This window comes from Perognathus longimembris, chromosome 4 (assembly GCF_023159225.1).
Source record: "Perognathus longimembris pacificus isolate PPM17 chromosome 4, ASM2315922v1, whole genome shotgun sequence".
Taxonomy (NCBI): domain Eukaryota; kingdom Metazoa; phylum Chordata; class Mammalia; order Rodentia; family Heteromyidae; genus Perognathus; species Perognathus longimembris.
In genome coordinates, this window is record NC_063164.1 from 68,951,822 (window position 1) to 68,975,515 (window position 23,694).

Consider the following 23,694-nt stretch of genomic DNA (forward strand, 5'->3'; position numbering starts at 1 on the left):
AAACTATCTGAAGTTAATACATTTTTTTTAAAATGAAAGAAGAAAATGAATGAAAGAAACCACTATAGATTGGAGCTGGTGGCTTATACCTGTAATCCAAGCTACACAGGAGGCTGCAATCTGAGGCACTTGGTTCAAAGCCAGCAAGGGATCAAAAAAAACCTGGGAAGGCAGATGGAGACAGACAGACAGACAGACAGACAGACAGACAGACAGACACACACACACACACACACACACACACACACACACACACACACACGAGTATGGTGCATGCCTGGAATCCCAGAACTCAGAAAGCTGAGAGAACATGAGTTTGAGACCAGCCTTGTCTCAAACAAATTAAACGTTTCTAAAGTAGAAACAAAACAGTCCAATGTGGGAATCTGAATTCTCAGCCAAAGAATTTTCACTGGATCTTGGAAAGCTGAAAAGTTGTAAAAAAAAAAAAAAAATAACAAAAAAAAAAAATAACAAACTGCCTCCTAGTTAAATGTAAAGCAGTGAGTTCAAATTCTAGTACCAGTCCTTCAACAACAACACACAGAAGTTGTGCAAATAATAAGAGGTAGAGATAAGAATGGAAGTTTTAAGAATGTGTTAGCTAGGAGCTGGGAATATGGCCTAGAGGTATGAGTGCTTGCCTCGTATACGTGAAGCCCTAGGTTTGATTCCTCAGCACCACATATATAGAAAAGGCCAGAAGTGGCGCTGTGGCTCACGTGGTAGAGTGCTAGCCTTGAGCAAAAATAAGCCAGGGACAGTGCTCAGGCCCTGAGTTCAAGGCCCAGAACTGGCAAAAAAAAAAATTAAAATTAAAAAAAAAAAAGAGGGGCTGGGGATATGGCCTAGTGGCAAGAGTGCCTGCCTCGGATACACGAGGCCCTAGGTTTGATTCCCCAGCACCACATATACAGAAAACGGCCAGAAGCGGCGCTGTGGCTCAAGTGGCAGAGTGCTAGCCTTGAGCGGGAAGAAGCCAGGGATGGTGCTCAGGCCCTGAGTCCAAGGCCCAGGACTGGCAAAAAAAAAAAAGAATATATTAGCTAAATCAGGCTCAGGTGGCTCACGCCTACTCAGGAGGCTGAGATCTGTGGATCTCTTTCAAGACAGCTAGCCAGCCTGAGCAGGAAAATCCATGAGATTCTTATCTCTAATCACAGAAAAGGCAGGGAGTGGAACTGTGGCTAAAGGGATACAGTGCTAGCTTTGAGCAAAATGAGCTCAGAGATGGTCCTCAAGCCCAGAGTTCAAGCCCCAGGACTGGCAAAAAAAAAAATTTTTAAGTAGTAACTAGCGTAACTAGCCCATCATGTTTACATACAGATATGTATATAATTTTTATTAAAATATCCATGTACAGTTCATTTAACACAGTCAAAAAATTGACACTGCCAAAAGAAAAAAACAGAAACAAAACAAAACCAAAAAAGTTGTGCATAACAGAACAAGCCTGGTGTTAACCTCAGTACACTAGCACACAATGGAGCTGAGGCAGAGAACATCAAGTTCAAGGTTGTCTTCAAAAGCCAAGGGCTGTAGATGTATAGTGGTAAGAGTTCAAGACTGGGGTTGGCTCAAGATGTAAAACACTTCCTAGTATACTCAAGGCACATCCCAGAACACACTAAAGTGATTTAAAAAATGCTATCAATGGCACCTAGTGTTCCCTGGCTTCCTATGTTTGTGTTGTCATACAAGTTATGACGAGCCAAAAGAGCATAATGAGGAACATCATGCAATCTGCCAAAGGTTTTTAATGTTGTGAAATGAGTACTGAAGAGACTTCAAGTCTTCTTGTCTGCCCTTTTCCGCCACCATGGTAGTCATAAAAAAATAAGTAAATAAATAAAAATAAAAAATATAAATAAAAATAAATTCTAAGATTTGATCACTCGCTCGCTGTCACTGTACAGCTATTCCAACCAAACAGTAGCACATTAATATTCAATATGTCCTCCTACCTTATTAATGGGTGATGGGACTTCATCTTCTTGGGGTCTTTTTAACCCTCTCTTTAAAATGCTAGTGGATGGAGAAGCTAAAGGAGACCAGACACAGCGTGTATGTGTGCCAGTAGGACTTTCATTGGCTGACACAAGTAACTGATCAAATTCCTTTAGTTTTTCAGGAGATACACTGTTTTCCGTTACCAACTCAGAGACAGGTATTTCAGGTGCCAAAGACTGTGATGGCTCCTTCACTTTCTCTGAAATGAGAACTTGTGAAGTATCATTTCCTACTTCCATCTGATTGTCTTCTAATTTTGTTTCTTCACATTTATTAAGCTCAATACTTGTTTCAATTTCATTAGAGGCAATCTTTCTTTCTTCCGTGCTCATTTGAACTGTATCAGGAATGAAACTGTCAGTCTCTGTACTTGATCTTTCTGTTTCAGCTTCTTCTGCTGTAGAGGTTTCCTGAGCCAAGTCCTTGTCCTCTGTTTCCTTGACAACATCAACCTCAGTATTCACCTGACCCATTACTCTGCCCTCATTATCTTCAACATTCATTTCTTCAGATTCCAAACATGAACCAGAGTCATTACTCCTACCTTGTTCCCCTTCTATTTGGTCAGAAACCCCAGAATGGGTATTTATGTTTTCAGGTGTGTTATTATCAGAAAGACCAATACATGTATTAAAATCCTCAACTGCTGCTTTTGCTTCACTCAGTTCTTCAAATATATCTGCTTTAGGTTTGTCACTTTTATTTTCTTCAGGAGTATCAGCTTTGGCACTCTCTTTTTCGGAGTAGCTAGATTCTATTTCATCACTTTCTACAACACCCAATTCCATAGCTTCTACTTTTGCATTGGGTTCTGCTACTCGTGCGTGTGTAATTCCTTCACCATTTTCATCACTCAGTTCTCTTTGGGGGGAAGTTTCTGGTTTTTCAGTATCTAAAGACTTTTCCTGGGAAATATCCTTGTCATCATCTAAACATGGGCCCATGGCCTTAAATCTTTTCTTTGATGGCTCTTGGCTGGGAGATGTTGCTTCATTAGAATCCACATGGGGAGTTATTTCTTCATTATTTGAAGTTTCAGAAGGGACAGATTTATTAATGCTTTTTTTCAAGTCTGTTTCAGATACACTCAATAAATCCTTACTAGTATCATTCTCAACACCAAAATGAGAATTCACACTGTGATGTTCATCTGAAATTACTTCAGAACATATATTAGTTCCAGAGGTTTCTGTTTTAGTCTGAGGTGTGTGTACATCAGTCTTTTTTGTTTCAACCTCTGTATCACAATTTTCTGTGTTCTCTAACTCGAGTGATTTTTCCTGAGGTTGTGATTTTTCCCCACAGCAGTCACAGGCTTTAGATCTCCTCACCCTCCGACTTCTCTTGTGTTGGCATTCAAGTTTTGAGACAATGTCTTTGGAAATCACAGACATGTTTGAAGTCTCTATTTTTGAGCATTCTCTCATATTAGTATCACAATCTTTCTTATGTAATTTTTTACTAGCATTTCTAGTCCTTAGATGTAATTCTGGTATAGATGGACTTGCAAGGGAGCATTTTGCATATCTGCCATTCTTACTTTTTCCTTCGTGTGTATTTGGTGTGTCATGAGAAACATGCAATAAATCTGAAGCTATTGTAGAATCCTGGAGTGTTACAGTACAACTTTCATCCTTTTCACATACCTGAGATTTTATCTCTACATCTGCTCCAGAAACAGAATTATAATCATGCAACTGATTTTCAATTTTTGAACTTTGCTCTTCTATTCTTTCTTCTTGTTCTTCAAAGTCAATACTGTCATTGCTTCTGTTTTTCCATTTTCCAGATCTCCTCTTTCTACAACTTTCATCTTTTGCCTCAGAACTATCTGATTCTGAGTTTTCAATGCTAGAAAGCAAACCCTGAGATGCTCTTCTTGTTTGGTAACGTGTCCGTCCCCTTAAAGGTTTCTCAAATGATTTGTCTACAGTGTCCTGGCTAGCATGCCCCTCAGAATTACTATTCACAAAATCTGGTTCTCTTTTATTTGGGTCAATTTCAGCATTAGCACTGGTTTCTCCACAAATCTTCTCATGTAAATTACCATTCACAATTAGATTTTCCTGTATAGTTTGTTGAGAAGTCAGTTTTTCTTTAAGTAATACTTCCTCTTTTATTTGCACTGGATCCATCTGGAGAGTTTTTTCTTCTTCCTTAGGTGTTTCCTTTTTTTGAAGACTATTTTCTTTATCTTGGCTATTAGTAGTAGGCTCCACTGTTTCTGCACGACGCCTTAAAGATCGTCTAAGGATTTTTGGATTTGGAGCTATCTGAACCTGATTATCTTCATTTCCCATTGGATCTGACAGTATTACTGCAGGTGGTGTATTTTCTTTGGATTCTAAATTCATCCCTATGTTTTTCTCTTCTGTAATATTGTTTTCCAATACAATATTTTCTGTTACTGGCTTAGGTTTTATAGTTTCATTCTCTACCGTAGATTCAGGAAAATGAATTGGGCTATCTGATATACACCCTGTTGAATTAACCATATTGGGCAAGTTATTTTCTAAGGTTATCATGCCTTTAATAGATTCCTGAGTATGCTCCTCTGGTTCAGATCTGACTAAGGCATCAGATGTTTTGTTTTCTGATTGTTCTGCTTTACTAGCTCTCCGGCCTAACCTCTTAATTCCATTCACTATTTTTTCTGTATCAAACTTTGAATGGGTTACTTCTCTTTTCTTTGTTTTTGTTGGAGGGTCTGTTTTACTCATGTTTTCCTGGTTAGTTTTCACTCCAACAGTCGATGAAATATTATTTAAGGGTGATGGACTGAAAGGTCTATTTCCTGAAACATCAAACTTCTCCAATGTGATAAATGTTTGCCTTCGACTTGTAGGCTGAGGGAGTGTTCCAGAAATAATGGAATTAGAAACTGAGCTACTGTTGACAACAAGTGAGTTTTCCACACTAGATGTACATTCAGCTGTAGTTTTCTTTGATGAAACTAAAGTGATTTCTCTGTTGTCATTATTACTGCTAAGTATTTCTGGGTTTGTTTCAGCAACAGAACCACACCTATTGGACAAAGAAGCCTTCTGGAGATGTTCACCCATACAACAGTTTTCTGTGACAACTTTATTCTCCATTTTTACATTCTCCCCCTGAAAAGAAATATATAAGCACATAAGTTAGCAAACTAATTTTATTTCTTAGGGAAATTTAAGTACACAACTTTGGTAATTAAAAAGATAATCATTGGGTAGGGCTCAAGCCTAATAAGGCTCTGAGTTCAAACCCTAGTACCACCACCAATACCACCAGAATACCACTAGCTTTTAATACACAGTGATATTCTAAAGGGCAAACAACTATGAGTTTCTAATTTTAGTAGTTCAAACTATATACATTTACTTTAAAAGACATATACTACTACTACTACAATACTATTTGTATGATCAAGAGATTCTATAACTGACCTTAAAACAAAGTCCTATCAACAATCTTCCAGAAAACTGAAACAACTCTAAAATGAAGGATAAACTGTAAAAACTCTGAAAGAACACTAAGCATACCTTTATCATCATCTTAGGATCTCCCTTTGATGTTTCTGTTAAAGTAGGACTTAGCCTGAGATAAATAAATGCAGAAATTAGATTTACTTAATTTAAAAAGTAAGGACACTAGTTCTAAAAATTCATACTTACCCAGAGTCTTCTTGACTAAATTGAGTGGAAAATAAGGTATCTTGTGAAACATCCAAATTATTATACAATGCAGGAATGTCATACCTAGAGGGGGTGGAAAGGTTATAAATTACAAAAAGGCTGGTGACATTCCTACAATTTAGAAGTTAAATTTGTAATTCCATCAAACTATTAGAAAATAACAAACCCAGGTGACCTTTTTTTTCATGAAACTGTCCTTCAACATCAATGAGGTAGCCCCCCCCGCAAGATAAACATATGGCACTTCACTCATTTACATATTATACATTATGTATGACCTATCTTATGCTGCTGAAATTTAGTACACACACAGGCTGGGAATGCAATTCAGCAGTGTAAAACTTGCCTAGAGCACACACAAAGTCTTCAGTTCAATTTCCAGAACCAAAAAAAAAGCTAAAACAAAGTTGATATGTACAACCTAAGTCTTAACAACAAAGTTTAGAGCTTTATATGCTTCTTGATATCTAAGTATGCAGAATACCAAACTGAAGGTGAAACGCTACCAACCTCTTTGTTTTGAGTACTTCTTTTTGATGTTCAGTTAGTATTCTTTCTTTTCCCTCTTTTTCTTCTGGGGGTATAAAAACGAAGTCAGTTGACTTTTCCTCTTCTAAAAGCAATTCATTCTTTAATTTTGAAGATGAAGATTGAAGTTTCGGCTGTGAATTTTAGAAAAGCAAATGTACATTTGTTTCCAGATTATTAAATTACAAATTTATACATCCATAAATCCTATAGTGAATAGAAGTTCTAAGTTTAAGTCTATTTCCATCCATCCATCCATCCATCCATCCATCCATCCATCCATCCATCCATCCATCCACAACAGTCTCATTGGTATGGCCTGGAACTTACTACATACTCCAGGCTAGGTTCAAACTCATCATCACCACACTTTATTTCCCATACAATATTCAAATCAATGTCCTTCACTTTTCCTACCTCTAATAAATACTGAGGAAAGAAAAACTATTTAGGCCTCTTTACAGGATGCAATTCTGTGAGGTTACGATTGATGTGTTATCTAGGCCTGACTTCTTTCTATTCAAAATACTAAGTTCTAACTCCAGGAAATGGAAACAAGGTTTTTTTCTTTGTTGTTGTTGTTCTTTTTGTCTTGTTTGTTCTTTTATCTGTCTTTGGGAGGGCAAGGGGGACACAGAAAGGAGAGAAAAAAGGGTAAACAAATGCAGCAGTAGTACTTACTAGACACTATGTTGAAAATGAACTACACAACTTGTAGGTAGGGATGGGAGGGAAAAACTGGGAGAGAGTGAGGGAAGGGGTGACACTGTCCAAAAAGAAATGTATTCATTACCTGACTTCTGTTAACTGTAACCCATCTGAACATCACCTTTATAATAATAAAGAAAAATTTTCAAAAACGTACGCATTACCTGACTTATGTAAACTCTAACACCGCTCTGTAAATTGCGTTTAATAAAGAAAAAAAACATGCTACACTTAACTGCAAGGTGTTAATATCTATAATCCCAATTAAAGTTTTGTTTTGTAATTAATTCTATTCTATTCTTTTCCCATTATAGAATCTTAATTATAAGTGAACTTCAAGTTCTTCTATAAAATACATAGAATAAAACAGAAAATAATTACTACCATAAGGTAATTTTACTGCAGCTTTCTCTTTACTAAAAATGAACCGTTACCCAACGCATTGATTTATAAGCCATCCTACCTTCTAAAACTTGTTAATCATCTACCACCCACCCAACACAATCCCATCTTTTATTCAAATATTACAGTGCAATCTTGCAATTAAAGGCTATCATATTTTTTAAATTCTGCTAAATATATTTTATAAACATACTTTGGCTGATGGTTTGATATTTTCTTTTTTATCCTTTGTTTGTGCCAAAAAGGAGTCTCTTTTTCCACTTGATTTTCTTTCCATGCCACTTATCTTCACATTTAATTGTGAATTTTCTGCCTGTTTTAGGTAAGCAAAACAATATTAAGGACAACTCTAATATTTTGCTTTTCATTATAGAAATTAGTCTGGTGTCAAATTTCTTCATAACAACAATGGCTGGGGCTAGGAATATGGCCTAGTGGTAAAGTGCTCGCCTCATATACATGAAGCCCTGGGTTCCATTCCTCAGCACCACATAAACAGAAAAGGCTGAAAGTGGCACTGTGGCAAGTGGTAGAGCACTAGACTTGAGCAAAAAAGGAGCCTGGGACAGTGCTCATGTCCTGAGTTCAAGCCCCAGGACTGGCAAAAAACAAAAGAAAACAAAAACAACAATGGCTAAGGAAAGCCACTATACTATCTATATAGCTGTTTTGACTTTTATAATGATTTTACATCATTTAGTTTTATTAAACTCTTGAACATAAAACATCCCACACAAATACTGCAAAGTAAATCAAATTATTAGACTCAAATCATGTATGTATTACAAAACAATTTTCTGGCCAGAACTAGGGCTTGAACTCTGCTCAGCTTTTTGGCTCATGGTTGGCTCTGTCTAGTTATAACATAGAAGGTGGAAATCAGGTTCTTAATTCCAGGCCAGGATGAAGGGGAAAAAAGTTAGCAAAACTATCTCAAAAATGAGCTGAATGTGTTGGGATAAGCCTGACATCCCAGATGGGCAATATCTATTATAGTATCTTATCTCAGGTTGGCCTCAGTAAAACAAGTCTATACCTGAAAACAAGAAAACAAAAAAAAGGAAAAAGAGGGCTATGAGTGTAGATCAAATGAGACTACTTCCACAACCCTTTTCTGCTTTTCAGTTCAAACCACAGTATTACAAGAAAAAACAAATCCCAGTGACACCAAAAAAGCAAAAGGTCTGAGGTGTGGTTCAAGTGACAGTGCTAGATAAGCAAGCTCAAAGCCTTTTCAAATGCCAATTAACAAAAACAAAAAATAAAGGTCAATAAAACATGTAGAACAGAGATTATGCATTAAGCATATTTTCCTTCATACATTAAATATATCATGTTTGATTTTCTGTTAGGAAGTTCTTACTTCAGCCAAACGAAAACCCAGTACTTAGTGATTACATTTCTAAGGAAAAAGAAGGGGGGGCATCACTTGCTGCTGAATATAAACTGTTTTGTAAGACTCTATAAATGCATGGTTATCCATGCCTATAGGCAGTTAGATTCAAAAGACAGTAAACAAGTATTAGCTATAGTAGCCTTAATCCTAAGGAGTGATGTAATAGAAAATATGCTTTGTACTTTTTTTTCCTGGACAGGAAAAATGAGAAACTTGATGCCCCAAATGAGAAAATGAAGAGTGATTCTTGTTTGAAGTATGAACTAACTAGTATATAGTATTTATAGTTTCTTTAAAGCAATACCTCCTCTAGTATTTGAAGACTATACATAAAGGGCTTGAATTTAAGATTATTTGAGATATATAGTGACAATTTTTGCCCTTAATTTATAAAAGTACTTCAGGCAAAAGCCATGCAAAATGGTACAAAGTCTACAATACCAGCTTCTTGGAGACTGAGGCAATCAGATCATCAAAAGTTCAAGGCCAGGGGCTGGGGATATGGCCTAGTGGCAAGAGTGCTCGCCTTGTATACATGAGGTCCTAGGTTCAATTCCCCAGCACCACATATACAGAAAATGGCCAGAAGTAGCACTGTGGCTCAAGTGGCAGAGTGCTAGCCTTGAGAAAAAGAAGTCAAGGACAGCGCTCAGGCCCTGAGTCCAAGGCCCAGGGCTGGCCAAAAAAAAAAAAAAAAAAAAAGTTCAAGGCCAGCCCAAGCAACTTATACCTGATCTCCAAATAAATTGGAAAAGGGAAAAGAAGGGGGCGATGGAATGAAGGTGAAAGCACAGTTCAGTAACCCTGGGATCAATCCTTAATACTGCCTCCCCAAAGGCATTTCAAACCAGACAACTGAATATTATTGCCAAGTATGTAAATACACTTTCTATGAAATACTTCAAAAATCATACTTCATAGTACAATAACAAAATTAATTTTAAGATAAATGCTAAAAGAAACGTGTCATGAGATATAAATTGTAAAATTACATGAAATATATAAATTATAAGAATTATTCTTTCAAGCCAGGTACCAGTGGCTCATAGCTATAATCCTAGCTATTCTGTTCAGGAGGCTGAAAAGGCCTTTTGAAGGCCTGGGCAGAAATCTACATGAGATACCTACCTCCAACTAGCCAACCACCAAAAAGCCAAAAATGGAGGGGTGGCTCAAGTGGTATAGCATTATTCTTAAGCAAAAAAAAAAAAAAAAAAAAAAAAGAACCACCTCAGGGACAGTACTGAGGCCCCAAGTTCAAGCCTCACACAAAAAGTTATTTTTACTCATAGTTTTACTTCCAAAGCCTTACATCATTTTGGTCATGTTGATACTCTATTTAATACTTCGTATAAATACTTGAAAAATGTAGAATTCTTCTGTTCATATTCCCCTTGTTAGTCACAAATAAGTATTTATATCACTCAAAAGGCAAATAAAATAATAAACATCAACTTACTGTATCTGAGTATGGTCCACTGGATTCTTCCATTATTTCAACTCTTTCCAAACCAGGCAACAGAAGCAAAAGCTTTTGTTTGGCTTCTCTTAATATTGGTCTTTAAAAAATACAAAATATTTATAACTTGAGCCATGTGCAATGAACTTTCACATTACCAAGATTGCCTTATTGTAATTACTAAGCAGCAAAAGATTGGCTTAAAGACTAAATTTCTTACTAAGATTTCTAAGGCCCTTCAAAGTGTCTTGTTTCTAATAAGTACCCATGCCTAGCTTTTAATAGCCACCAAATTTTCTACCCTGGTTTCTTTATTAATTGTGGGGTTGGAGGCCCAATCAGGTGTAAGAACGCCAGCCAATGAGCAAGCATGAGACAGAGTTCAAGTCTAGGACCAAAAATTTAGAAATCTGTAATTTTTAAAAGTTATTATTCCTCCTCTACGGAAAAAAGAAGGAGAAGGAAGCCAGGCATGGTGGTAACATATCTATAATCCCAGTACTAAGTAAAACCAAAAACTTGAGGACAGCTTGAGCTATCTAGGAAGTTCTAAGCCTGAGTGGGCTACATAGGAAATCTGAAATACTTCCCATTCTCTACCAACAAGAAGAATTAATTGCATTTATATTCCATGGTCCTACAGCTCAAAGGTTTAAATACTTAACAAATACCACATACCCCAAATATGAAACTAAGAAATTATCTCCCATTTCCTAGAAGAAGAGTTCATGTTAATACTATAATGCCAATTTAAGTTACAATAGAATACTTATAACAAGTTTCATTGTGAACATACTTCAATTCCTCAGGATAAATCAACATTGTCACTTTAGCAAATGTAGCATTCCAAAACAGAGCACTCTGTTTCCGAATCTGCTTATTCTTATGCAGAAATAGTACACATAGCAGTGGGGAGAGCTGTTCAAGAAACTCAGTATCGTAAATTCCAGTGTAGCTGAACTGTAGACAAGTAATAATTTCTCCTAGAAGCTTTTCTAACTAGGAAAACAAAAAGGTATACTTTTAGCACCGAATTGCAAAACGTATTTCTATTTTTAAAATTTGAAAAAATACATATATATAATCCCCTTTCATATAGTGGCAAACTATAAGTTTACATTGCTTATGGATACTGTATTTTTATTTTATTTATTTATTTGCTTTACCAGTCCTGGGCCTTGAACTCAGGGCCTGAGCACTGTCCCTGGCTTATTTTTGCTCAAAGCTAGCACTCTGCCACTTGAGCTACAGCGCCACTTCTGGCATTTTTCTACATATGTGGTGCTGAGGAATCGAACCCAGGGCTTCATGTATATGAGGCAAGCACTCTTGCCACTAGGCCATATTCCCAGCCCGGGATACTATATTTTTAACAACCAAAAAAAATCCACAACAGTATTATTTTACACCAATTGTAACAGGAGTAATGGCTTACACTAATTTCACAAAACTTTATTACAAACTACCCTTATACAGAGATGAGTTGTGACTTGATTAATTATATGCATTTAAAGTTATTTTTAAGGAATGTGAATATGCTCATACTATCAAGTGCCCATTAAAAATAGTATAATAAAACCCATTTAAAAATCAGCAGTTACGTAAAGAAAGACTAAGCCCTACCCCGATTATCATCATGAAAGTTAAGTTTTAAGTACAATGGTCTAATTTTACCTTGTTATTCAGACAACTATATACTTTAGGAGCTTCATCAAGCCTAGGAAGAAAAATACATAAAACAGAAATAGCAATGACTTTATTGTGCAAACTTTTAATGAGGTAATACAATCATAAAAACAAGATGCAATTATATAAAATATTCCAGATGTAAAAAGAATTATATTGCTAGGCATGAGTCAAATCAATCTTTTCAAGATGAAATCAAAGAAATTATCCAGGTCAGACCTCAAAGTGGTCATAATAGGTAGTTGGTATTGAACAGGACCCAAGATTTGCAAAGGTATGAAGTTTATAGATTTGGGGTTAAGCTGTACACAGTGTAAATTTCCTCTGCAGGGCTGGGAATGTGGCTAAGCCCTGGGTTCGATTCCTCAAAAAGAAGCTCAAGGACAGTGCGCAGACCCAGAGTTCAAGCCCGAGGACTGCGCCCCTCCCCCCAAATGAACATTTCCCATCATGGATAAAATGTCATGTTTGGATCAGAAAAACTTGTTATACCTAGATCATGGCTCACCCATAGATCACTTGCTTCTAAAGAATTACCTGCTTCCTTTCAAATGTAAAAGATCATGTAATTAATTCAAACTTTCTTTTTTTGGGGGGGGGAGGGGGGTGTACCAATCCTGGGGCTTGAACTCAGGGCCGGCCAGGGTGCTGTCTCTGAGCTTCTTTTGCTCAAGTCTAGCACTCTACCACCTGAGCCACAGCACCACTTCTAGTGCTGTTTATGTGGTGCTGGGGAATTGAACCCGGGGCTTCACGCTTGCTAGGCAAGCACTCTACCACTAAGCCACACTTCCAGCCCTAATTCAAACTTTTGAAGGGCAATTTTTGAATTTTAAGGAGACATCCTTTTGAGAGGGTAGTACTGGGATTTAAGCTCAGAATCTTATCAGTGTGCTATGCAGGCATTCTATCACTTGAGTCATATGCCTTAAAACCAAAATTCCTTTTGCTTTTTTTTTTTTTTTTTTTAAATATGCTGCTCTGTTTATGTCAAGGCAGTCCAGGATTAAGATCTATTTTTGCTTCCCCCTATCTGGGATTACAGGCACATGCCATCAAAGCTCAGTGTTTTTTCTCCTGTGCCAGTCCTAGAGCTTGAACTCAGGGCTTTGCTGCTGTCACTGAGCTTTTTTGCTCAAGGTTAATTTTCTACCACTAAGCACAGCTCTACTTCTGGCTTTTTAGTGGTTAAATGGAGGTAAGTGGGCTTTCTTGCTAGGGTTTGGTTTAATCCATGATCCTCAGATCTCAGCCTCCTGAGTAGTTAGGATTATTGGCATGAGCCACAGGCACCCAGCTAAGCCTAACTTCTTATTGCCTGAGCTGGCCTCAAATGGCAATCTTCAAAATCTTAAACCTGAAAAGTGAATAGAATTGCAGATATGAGCCACAATGCTTAAGATAAATACATACCCCCTTTAGCCCACATTTCATGTAAAGAATCGGGTTCTATACAGTGGCCAATGCATGCAATTATTACACATAAAATGTTTATACACTATTATGATGGAAAAAGAATAAAAAACATGTCTACTAATCAGAAAATGTGCTATAAATTTAATGAAATACTACACATATTTTAGGGAATGAGATTTTCATGCATATGATATATATTAAGTGCATAATACACAATGGTACAGTCACATGTCCATTATTTTATTCCTGTTATATACTTAATGGAAAATACTGCACTAAACTGAAGGGGCCTGGGATTAACAAAAAATAAACAAAATGTCTAAATGAACTATCTCAACAAAAATGATCAAGATTACAATTCCATAAAAACAAAGCTGCACATCAGAAAACAGAAAATGCTATTAATTTGTACATTTAATTTAGAAACTACACCAAAATACTTACTTTGAATTTTCATAAAATAATGCCACAGGTCTTACTAAAGTTGCAAACATTTTTCGAATCATAGATGGCAAAGAAATATGTCCAAGCACACTGGAAAGAATGCTGGTGATTGAGTTTCCAATAGCAAGCAATGTATCAGAATGTCCTTCATTGAAGCTCAGAGTATGGAAAGAACACATAACTCTCACAAGCAGCTTAAATAATGAAGCTAATTTTCCTAGAGGCTCTTTCTTCTTTTTGGACCAATCTGAAGATCTCTGTGGTGCTAAGACACAATTGAATTGATTGATTACTGTGTTTCTGTAAACTTAACATCATTACAAAATAAGTCCCGCAAAATTCCCAACTTGACCTTACTACACTCTGGAATAGTAACAATTTTGGATAATTTCCTTTGTGAAATCCCTAATTTTCTATTTCTACTTATAGATATTCAAAATTTCATTGAATAAATTTAAACAGCAAGGTGGATCACTGGCTTTAAGGTAAAAATAGAATTAAAAGGTAAAAAATGGTGGGAAAGGATAACATTGATCAAAATGCATTGTACTCATAATGACTTGTAACTACTTAAAAGTTTTTTAAAAAGCTAAGAAACATTCCTCACTTAGGATCTATAACGGTAAACTCAATACTCATTTACATATAACTTTGTTTTTCTTTATTGTCAAAGTGAAGTACAGAGGGGTTACAGTTTCATATGTAGGCAGTGAGTACATTTCTTATCCAGCTTGTTACCTCCTCCCTCATTTTCCCCCAGCTCCCCCTACATATAATTTTTCATAAATACCAACACTGGTAAAATTATATCCATGTAAGACTCCTCCACTAGGATTTGTGGAACTTCAGTGGCTCGCAAAGTACTTTGATATTCTTTATAATACTTTAACAATATAGTAATCTATGGTGTTCAGGAATTATTTCATTTTCTTATAGCAAAGTAATCAGATTAAGGCCTGCTTTGCCCAAGAAGATAGCTGAAATGTATGTCAAACAATCTAGACCTGTTTTTATGAAATAGAGCCTAAGAAATTCTGCCGTATAATAAACAGTTTATATATAACATGTTGCTCCCTATTACTATACTGAGTACATAAATAAAGCAGTAACCTCCAAATTTCCAGATGTTTTAGAAAATCTCAGTATGTTTTAGAAATCTTTTCCTTATTCAATAGCAGACCTTAAAGTATTTTAAGAAAAAAATACTAGCATTTTTCATTAATGTAAGTTACCATTCAGTTAATGAAAGAACATGTCAACACAGGTGTATCTATTTTTCCAAGAATGAAGTACTAGACTGAAATAGTTCAACATTTACTAAAAAGTAATTGAGAATTAACAAGGAAAAGTAGTTTTAAAATATCTGACTTCTTTTAAGTTAAACTAGTTATAACTAAGATGTAAAAATGAAGTTAGGTGCTGGTGGTCAGGTCTGTAATCCTAGCTATTCAGGAGGCTGAGATCTGAGGATCGTGGTTCAAAAGCCAGCCCCAGGAAGAACCTCTTCTCCAATTAATCACCAGAAAACCAGAAGTGGTGCTGTGGCTCTAAGAGGTAGAATGCTAGCCTTGAGCACAACAGCTCAGGGACAGTGCCCTAGGCCGAATTCAAGCACCAAAACTGACCCTCCCCCCAAAAAAAGCAAATTCTTAGTTTTTAAATTTCTTATCAAACTATAATCAATTAATGATTTTCGTTTGTACTTTAACATCAGTTGATATTTCGCTTCAAATTTCCAAATAAGAACATTTCAAACAACATTTGTGTGGGTAATTTATCAGGTAAATGAATTAGATAACCTAGTATTTACCATTCTGTGTTAAAAAGTATTGTGCGTGTGCTTGTGCATGTGCATGAGACAGGCAGAAGGGAAAGAAGAAAAAGGAGATGAGAGATGGGGGGAGGAGACAAAGGAGAAAGAACATGCATATAAGCATCTAGTACAGTGACTAAAATAGTAAACTAAAAACAAGAATCATAAAATAAGGTAGAGAAAACAAGACCCGAAGTAACTGTTTATGCAGTATTGGATAAACAAAAGGAATAAAAATACTTACACTTAATTTGAGGTTGATATTTATTATTATACGGTGAAAAGTCAATGCAATTAACCATCACAGTAATAATATGTACAGTTCTGTCCAAGAAGACCACATTCTAGGGAAGAACAGTAAGTACCATAATTAGAAACTTTTCTTTTGCTCAAGGCTAGTGTTCTACCACTTGTGCCACAGTTCCATTTACAACTTGTTTGGTAGTTTAATGGAAATAAAAGTTTCATGGACTTTCTTGCCCAGGCTGGCTTCAAACTGTGAACTTAAAGATCTCAGTCTTTGGAGTATAGCTAAGATTATAGGTGTGAGCCACTGTCACCTAGCTTAGAACTAGCAAGTTCAATACATGTTCAATAAATATGCACCAAGAAAAACGCTCACAAATACCACATAATACGTATTCCATAGTTTTTACCATATAAGGTGTAAGTATATGCTTAGAAATATCTCCCAGGATTTATGTACCGCAATATAGGGAAAATATTCATCTTCCTGATGCCTATAGAATTCATTATATATCAAGCATAATTTCAGATTCAAATTACAAGGTTGTAGAACTCCCTTTGCCAGTGCTTGGGATCATATCTAGGGCTTCTAGAAAAGCTCTCTCTACCAGACCTATACCGCCAGCCCAAAAACTAGATACTTTATAATATTCTTCTTGACAATTATACATGTAAAGTGTTCATTAAACCACTAGTGAAAAAAATACCTCATCCATACTTTCGTCATCTTCTCAGAAAACGATATAGCAGTTAAAATAGTAATTAGGAACTTGGCTGTAATAATAACTAGGAACATGTAAGTTGGGAAATGATGCTAAAGTGTCTCTAAATGAACACATACATTATTTTTCTATCCTTACATCTTAACAAGACAGTATGACAACTATATATAGAATTTACATTATTTAATGCACTAAAAAGTATATGGAAGTTGGGTGCCAATGTCTCACACCTACAATCCTATTCAGGAGACTGACACCTGAAGACTGTGGACAAAGCCGCACATGGCAGACAAATCTTGGACACTTATCTCCAACTAGCCAAAAGTCAGAAGTATAGGTTTGGACCAAGTGGCAGATTACTTACTGCATGGAAAAGCCTAATGAAAATAAAGGCCAGTAGTTCAAACACTTTCATGTACACACACATACATACACACAGACATGTACATACAAGTATGGAAAGATGTGTGTAAGGTTCCCTATGAATCTGTATTATTTAATGCAAAGGATTTTATAAGCATTTGGGGATTTTGGTATCCCAGGTGGTCCTGTAAACAATCCTCCTACAGTTTCAACGGTGTTTTCTATTTTAGTGCAATTTTATTTTCACTTCAATGATTACCTCAATACAATTAAAATTCATCATCTTTTCTTCATAAATATTAACCTGAAAAATCTAAGAGTTCACTAAATTTCTTCTATAATTCTAATAGTAATGCTCATAAACATTAGCTATTAACTTTTTGTCTTCCAGCTTTTTCCCAGGCTTATATAGTCTATGTTACTTAGCTTCACTCCAGTTCTCTTAAGTTAAAAATCACAAATTAGCCAGGCAATGGTAGCTCAAATCTATAATCCTAGCTATTCAGGAGGCTGAGATCTGAAGACTGAGGTTTGAAATCAGCCTGACCAGAAAAGTCAGTGAGAATCTATCTCCAAATTACCAGCAAAAAGCTGAAAGTAGGGCTGGGGATATAGCCTAGTAGCAAGAGTGCCTGCCTCATATACACGAGGCCCTAGGTTCGATTCCCCAGCACCATATACAGAAAACGGCCAGAAGCGGCGCTGTGGCTCAAGTGGCAGAGTGCTAGCCTTGAGCGGAAAGAAGCCAGGGACAGTGCTCAGGCCCTGAGTCCAAGGCCCAGGACTGGCCAAAAATAAATAAATAAATACAACAAAAAGCTGAAAGTAGATATATGGATCAAGTAGAAGAACACAAATTTTAAGTGGAAAAAAGCCAAATGAGAGCATAAGGCCAAGTTCCAGCCCGAGTACAAGCACCCGAAAAAAATGACAAAAACAAAAAAATTAAATACCACATAATGCTACTACTACTCTGCATCCCCATATGGAAGTCTTTGTTCTTGTTTTTTGTGCTAGTCCTAGGGCTTGAACTCTGGGCCTGAGAGCTGTCCATGGTCTTTTGTTCTCTATACTGGCACTCTACCACTTGATTTATAGCTTCACTTCCATCTTTTTGTTGGTAGTTAGTTTGAGATTAAGATCTCATAGGCTTTAGTGCCTAAGCTAGCTTCAAACCACAAACCTCAGGATCAGAGCCTCTTGAGTAGCTAGGATTACAGGGGCCTGGCTGAACAATTTTAGTAGCAAAACATATGGCAACAGTCAGGTACGAGTGGCTCATACCTGTAATCTTAGCTACTCAGGAGACTGAGATCTAAGGATCATGGTTCAAAGGCAGCCTGGGCAGCAAAGTCCCAGAGCCTTTTATCTCCAATTAACCACCAGAAAACCAGAAGTGGCATTGTAGGTCAAAGTGGCAGAGCACCAGCTTTGAGCAAAAAAGCTCAGGGACAGCCCCCTGGCCCTGAGTGCAAGCCACATGACCAACAAAAACAAAATAAAAAGTACATGGCAAGTAAACATACCTATTCTAGAGGAATTATATAAAAAATAATTCAAATTAGGAAGTTTTCATTCCTAGAAATAGAATATTTCCCACCAATACGCAAGAACTTAGATTGCAAATAAATTCCCAGATTTGCTGGGTAAAGATTATAATAAACTTCTAAGGAGCTGTGTGTTGGTGGGTCATGCCTGTGATCCTAGCTACTCAAACCTAGCTACACAGGAGGCTGTTACCTGGGATCCCAGTTTGAACCCAATCTCTCCTGGGGAAAAAAAAAAAGTCCATAGGACTCTATCTCTAAGAAGCAAAAAAATGGAAGTGGAGATATGGCTAAAGTGGTAGCCTTTGTTATTAGTGACCTACATGTTTTAATCATGTTTTCCTGGTTGGTTTTCTCACTTTAACACACTCACTACCAAATAATCAGACTTTGAACATCTAACTATAGAAATGAAAAAGTGAGGTCCAACACAGCCAAGGCCTGGCATTGTTACTCTGGAATAACATAGGCACCAAAGGGTACACAGTAAAACAGTATTAAAAAAAAGAAAGAAAGAAAGGGGCTGGGGATATGGCCTAGTGGCAAGAGAGCTTACCTCATATACATGAGGCCCTGGGTTCAGTTCCCCAGCACCACATATACAGAAAACGGCCAGAAGTGGCGCTGTGGCTCAAGTGGCAGAGTGCTAGCCTTGAGCAAAAGGAAGCCAGGGACACTGCTCAGGCCATGAGTCCAAGGCACAGGACTGGCCAAAAAAAAAAAAAAGAAAGAAAGAAAGAAAGCTTTATGCTCAGAGTCTCAAAACAAGGACCTAAAAGCTTAAAAGTCACAAAACTGTTCCACAAAGCTGCACCTCCTTAATATTATTAGTTAAGCCTCTTTTAAAAATTGAAAATTACATTTAAGATTTTATCTCCATTCTCTAGGAAGTGTTTTGAAAGTGGTCAATAATGTGACCAACTCACCAAAAGAATGCCATCTTCCAAACTAGAGAGTATTTTGGAAGAAAGTTCTTCACAGCACAAATTCTCTTCTGCTGTTGCCACCAAAGCAGCACAGCGAGCAAATGCTTTGTATAATTCCGACCAAGTTCTGAGTAAAGTCTTCATGGTAACCTAATAAAAGACAGGAATTTTATGAATATGTACCAGTGTATGGAACAGAATCAATACATCTTTCACATTTTCTTTAAGAACTATTAGATAGAAACAAGCACTAATCCTAGGTACTCAGAGGGCTAAGATCTGAGGACTGCAATTGAAAGACAGCTTGAGAAGGAAAAGTCTGTAAGACTCTTATAAAGAGTACTAGTCTTGGGCAAAAAAATCCAGGGACAGTGTGCAAGCCCTGAGTTCAAGCCCCAGGACTGGCATTGGCACACACACAAACACACACACACACACTCACACAAATTATAGTGTGTGTATACATATACACACATATATATTTAATGTGTAACAGAGGAAACTATTATAAGGGAACACACAACTCCCCCTAAAAGTTCTAATTTAAAAACCCAGAAGAGAAAAATCTTCTTCTCATTCCAGTTTACCTTCCCCTCAAACTAATAGTAAAGTCACATCAAAGCCTTATTTTAGGAAAACTTAAATTTTGGCATTCATTATTTTAAGAAAAACATAAATTCCTTATATATAAAAGCTTAACACAGAGCCAGGCACACGGCTCATACCTGTAATCCTAGTCAGGAAATTGAGATCTGAAAGCCAGAGGTTCTTATCAATTATTCATCAAAAAGCCAGTTATGGAATTATGGTTCATACAGGGCTAGTGCTAGCCTTGAGCAATAAAGCTAAGGGAAAGGCGGGAAAGGACCTAGGCCCCAAGTTCAAGCCCCAGTAGCAGCACAGAAAGAAAAATTTAATGATTGTCATAGCCTTACCGTAGAAAAACTCCGTTCTGAAAAAACATGATTTATTGGTAAAACCAAAGCAGAATAGATGGCACTAAAATTGTGCTCTAAGGCATCACCCTGATTTACTTCATTGGTCTGAAATAGGAAAAATAAAGTTATGACAAATTATCATCTCTCTAATTTTCTGTTAACAAAGAATGTGTTCTACCATGATAATATATTTAAGAGATGTTGCATTCCTAACCTTTAGAACTATGAATAATGTCATACTAGAGGTGGACCTGAATATGATGAACAGTAGGTATCCTTAAAAGAGGAAAACTGCCAGGCACCAGGGATTCATCTCTGTAATCCTCGCTACTCAAAAGGCTGAGATCTGGGCTGGGAATATGGCCTAGTGGCAAGAGTGCTTGCCTCATATACATGAAGCCCTGGGTTTGATTCCCCAGCACCACATATATAGAAAACGGCCAGAAGTGGCGCTGTGGCTCAAGTGGCAGAGTGCTAGCCTTGAGCAAAAATAAGTCAGGGACAGTGCTCAGGCCCTGAGTCCAAGGCCCAGAACTGGCAAAAAAAAAAAAAAAAAAAGGCTGAGATCTGAGGATCCAGGTTTTGAGCCAACCCAGCAGGAAAATCTGTGAGATCTTCTAGCTCCAATTAATCACCAGCTGAAGTAGAGCTATGGCTCAAGAGCTTTGAGTGAAAATGCTATAGTACAACACTGAGGATTTAAGTTCAAACCATCCCAGTTTAAAAAAGAGAGAGAGAGAGAGACAACTTGGATCGACATAAAAACCAAGAAGAGTTCAAGAACAACAACAACAACAACAAAAAGGAAGAATAATACCATGTGAAGATGGAGGAAAAGAATAATGAACTGAGATGGATACACAAATGAGGAAAGTTCAAGGGATTATCAGTTATCACCAGTAAGAGATGTGGAACAGATTGTCCCTCAGAACCCCAGAAAGAAGCAATCCTACACAACACATTGGTTTTCGACTTCAGGTCTTCACAACTATGAAAAATAAAATTCCTGTTATTGGGACTGGGTATATGGTGTCTCAAAGGAGTGTTTTTTAAGCCCTGGGCCTTTTCTAACATGGAAGGGAAAAAATGACTAATGTATATATAATTATATATATATATATATATATATATATATGAACTCCTAACCACTTGGGATAGCATTCTTCCACATATGTGGAAGATAGATCTAAAATACACTGGGACATTATAAATATACAGGTCTCTAGGCATTCACACAGAGTGAAGCTAAAGGAAAATACTCTTCGGAGATGAGCACAAAGGAAATACCTATATGCATCTGATCTAACAATATTTTTTGAAATGAACTCCAAGAAATAGAAACAAGAGATTTTCTTCGTTGTTTAAAAAAAGAATCCCTAGTTGGGTGCCAGTGGCTCATGGCTATAATCTTACTCAGGAACTTGAGATCTGAAGTATCAAGGTCAAAGCCAGACTGGACAGATAAGTCCATGAGATTCCATCTCAAAAATAACCAGTAAAAAGCAGGTGTGGCTTAAGTGTGTGGCCTAAGTGGTAGAGTGTCAGTCAGCCCAACAAGCAAGCCAAACAAATGAGTGATCCTGAATATTCTTAAGTTCAAACTCCAATGTTGCCATCAATCAATTAAATTCCTGTTGCTTTTAAGTCATCAGTTTGTGGCAATTTGCCCCTAAAATGTTTGGAAAACTAATGCATCGATTTAAAGTCTTAAAATAGAAGCAACTCCCAAAACTTTTCACTACAAAAAAAGCCCTCTGGACTTTAAAAATACTTCTGCTATTCAAGAGTAGGAAGGATTTTAGATATGTAAATTATTTTTCTTACAGAGTACCTTTTAACAATGTACTTACTTTATGTGTCTTCATTTGACATTCACGTAACTTATATGGATACAGCTCAAAGAATATTTCCAAGAATAGTGAACTTGTGCTACATACTATCAACACAGATACCTTTTCAAGTATTTAAAATGTCAGAAACAGATTGCTAATTTAGAATACAAAATTGGCAGTATCATGACTTGGCCACAAGAGTATAATTAGCAAGGAATGGTAGCACACATTTGTAAACCTAAGCACTCAGGAAGCTGAGGCATATGGTTTTCAGTTCATGGCCAGTCTGGACCAGAGAGCAATAACCAATGTTCCTCCTCCCCTCTCCTTACCCCACTGCCGCCCCCCCCAAAAAAAGTATTGTTTTCCCTACTTATATAATTACTAAAAGAACCCAAATGTCAGAAGACAGAGCTCAGAAGACAGAAAGTTGGAAGCCAGGGTAGGATACACAGAAAGACCCTGTAGTAAACATGAAAGCAAATATATATATGATAAAAAAGAAAAAAGCTCATGTAAACTTAAGACTTTATATGTATCATATCCAAGTCAAACTCTTTTATAAAGCAACATTGGAAAAACAGAGCTACTCACTTTCTTCTACTCTTGACAATTAAGGCACAACTACAGTGAAACTACAAAAATATTCAGTGATATCAAATCCAAGAATAACATTAATTACACAAAGAAAAATAACCTTAAATTCTGGGGGAAATACCATACCTGATTGATCAGTTCAGTTAATGGGGTAACTATAATATGCCACATTCTCCAGAGATGCTCCTTGTTTTCCAACTGCTTTGCATTTTGGTTAATAACATTTAATACAGAATCACTGAAAGCTAGTGGTGATGTTGGACCAGAAAGCACACAGCCTACAAGTGTTTCCAGATTGAGGAAAAACCTAAACAAATTAAGAACCTATTAAGTCCTTTGTGCACAAACACATTAATTTCTCATTAATAAAATTCTAAAATAACTGTCAGAAACAAGAAATGATGATTTCCAAAAACCTGTTTTGAAATTTTGCTTTGGCAGTATAGAATTTAACTTAGTGGCTCACACTCGATAAGTGTCCTAACACCAACTGAGCCACACCTTAGTCTTTTTTGCTTTATTTTTCAAATAGTCTTACAATTTATTGTGTGATCCTCTTACTTATAACTTCCACACAACTGGGCTAATAGATAGGGACCTTCAAAAGCCCAGCTTTTCTGCTGAGAAGGGATCTTGCTAGTAACTTTTTGGCAAAGCTATCCTTAAACCGGGATTCTCCCCATATCTATCTCATATACTGCTGTAATTGCAGGTATGCAATTTTTGAGACAGGAGACAGTCTAAGCAGATCTAAAACTTACCATCCACCTGTCTCAGTAATTACTCAGATAGCAAGCATGAACTACTCTAACTGATTTGATGCATTCTTTTTTCACTTAAAAAAAATTATGGTAGGGGCTGGGAACATGGCCTCGTATACATGAAACCATGGGTTCGATTCCTCAGCACCACATATATAGAAAAGGCCAGAAGTGGCGCTGTAGCTCAAGTGGCAGAGTGCTAGCCTTGAGCAAAAAAGAAGCCAAG

General features: G+C 36.8%; 1 protein-coding gene across 3 annotated transcripts in view; it reads right to left on the reverse strand.

Annotated features, from left to right (window-relative positions):
• Rif1 (replication timing regulatory factor 1) overlaps window positions 1–23,694 on the reverse strand; it is a 62,895-nt gene that overhangs the window by 10,558 nt on the left and 28,643 nt on the right. For all 3 annotated transcript variants that reach the window (XM_048345484.1, XM_048345485.1, XM_048345483.1), the window contains exons 18-30: window positions 22,834–23,014; window positions 20,276–20,383; window positions 19,341–19,490; window positions 15,781–15,880; window positions 13,724–13,988; window positions 11,852–11,894; window positions 10,974–11,176; window positions 10,178–10,277; window positions 7,516–7,635; window positions 6,195–6,346; window positions 5,664–5,747; window positions 5,532–5,586; window positions 1,965–5,120 (exon numbers count right to left, since the gene is read on the reverse strand). In XM_048345484.1, the coding sequence (XP_048201441.1) occupies window positions 1,965–5,120; window positions 5,532–5,586; window positions 5,664–5,747; window positions 6,195–6,346; window positions 7,516–7,635; window positions 10,178–10,277; window positions 10,974–11,176; window positions 11,852–11,894; window positions 13,724–13,988; window positions 15,781–15,880; window positions 19,341–19,490; window positions 20,276–20,383; window positions 22,834–23,014 (4,717 nt within the window). The remainder of the gene's footprint in view (window positions 1–1,964; window positions 5,121–5,531; window positions 5,587–5,663; window positions 5,748–6,194; window positions 6,347–7,515; window positions 7,636–10,177; window positions 10,278–10,973; window positions 11,177–11,851; window positions 11,895–13,723; window positions 13,989–15,780; window positions 15,881–19,340; window positions 19,491–20,275; window positions 20,384–22,833; window positions 23,015–23,694) is intronic.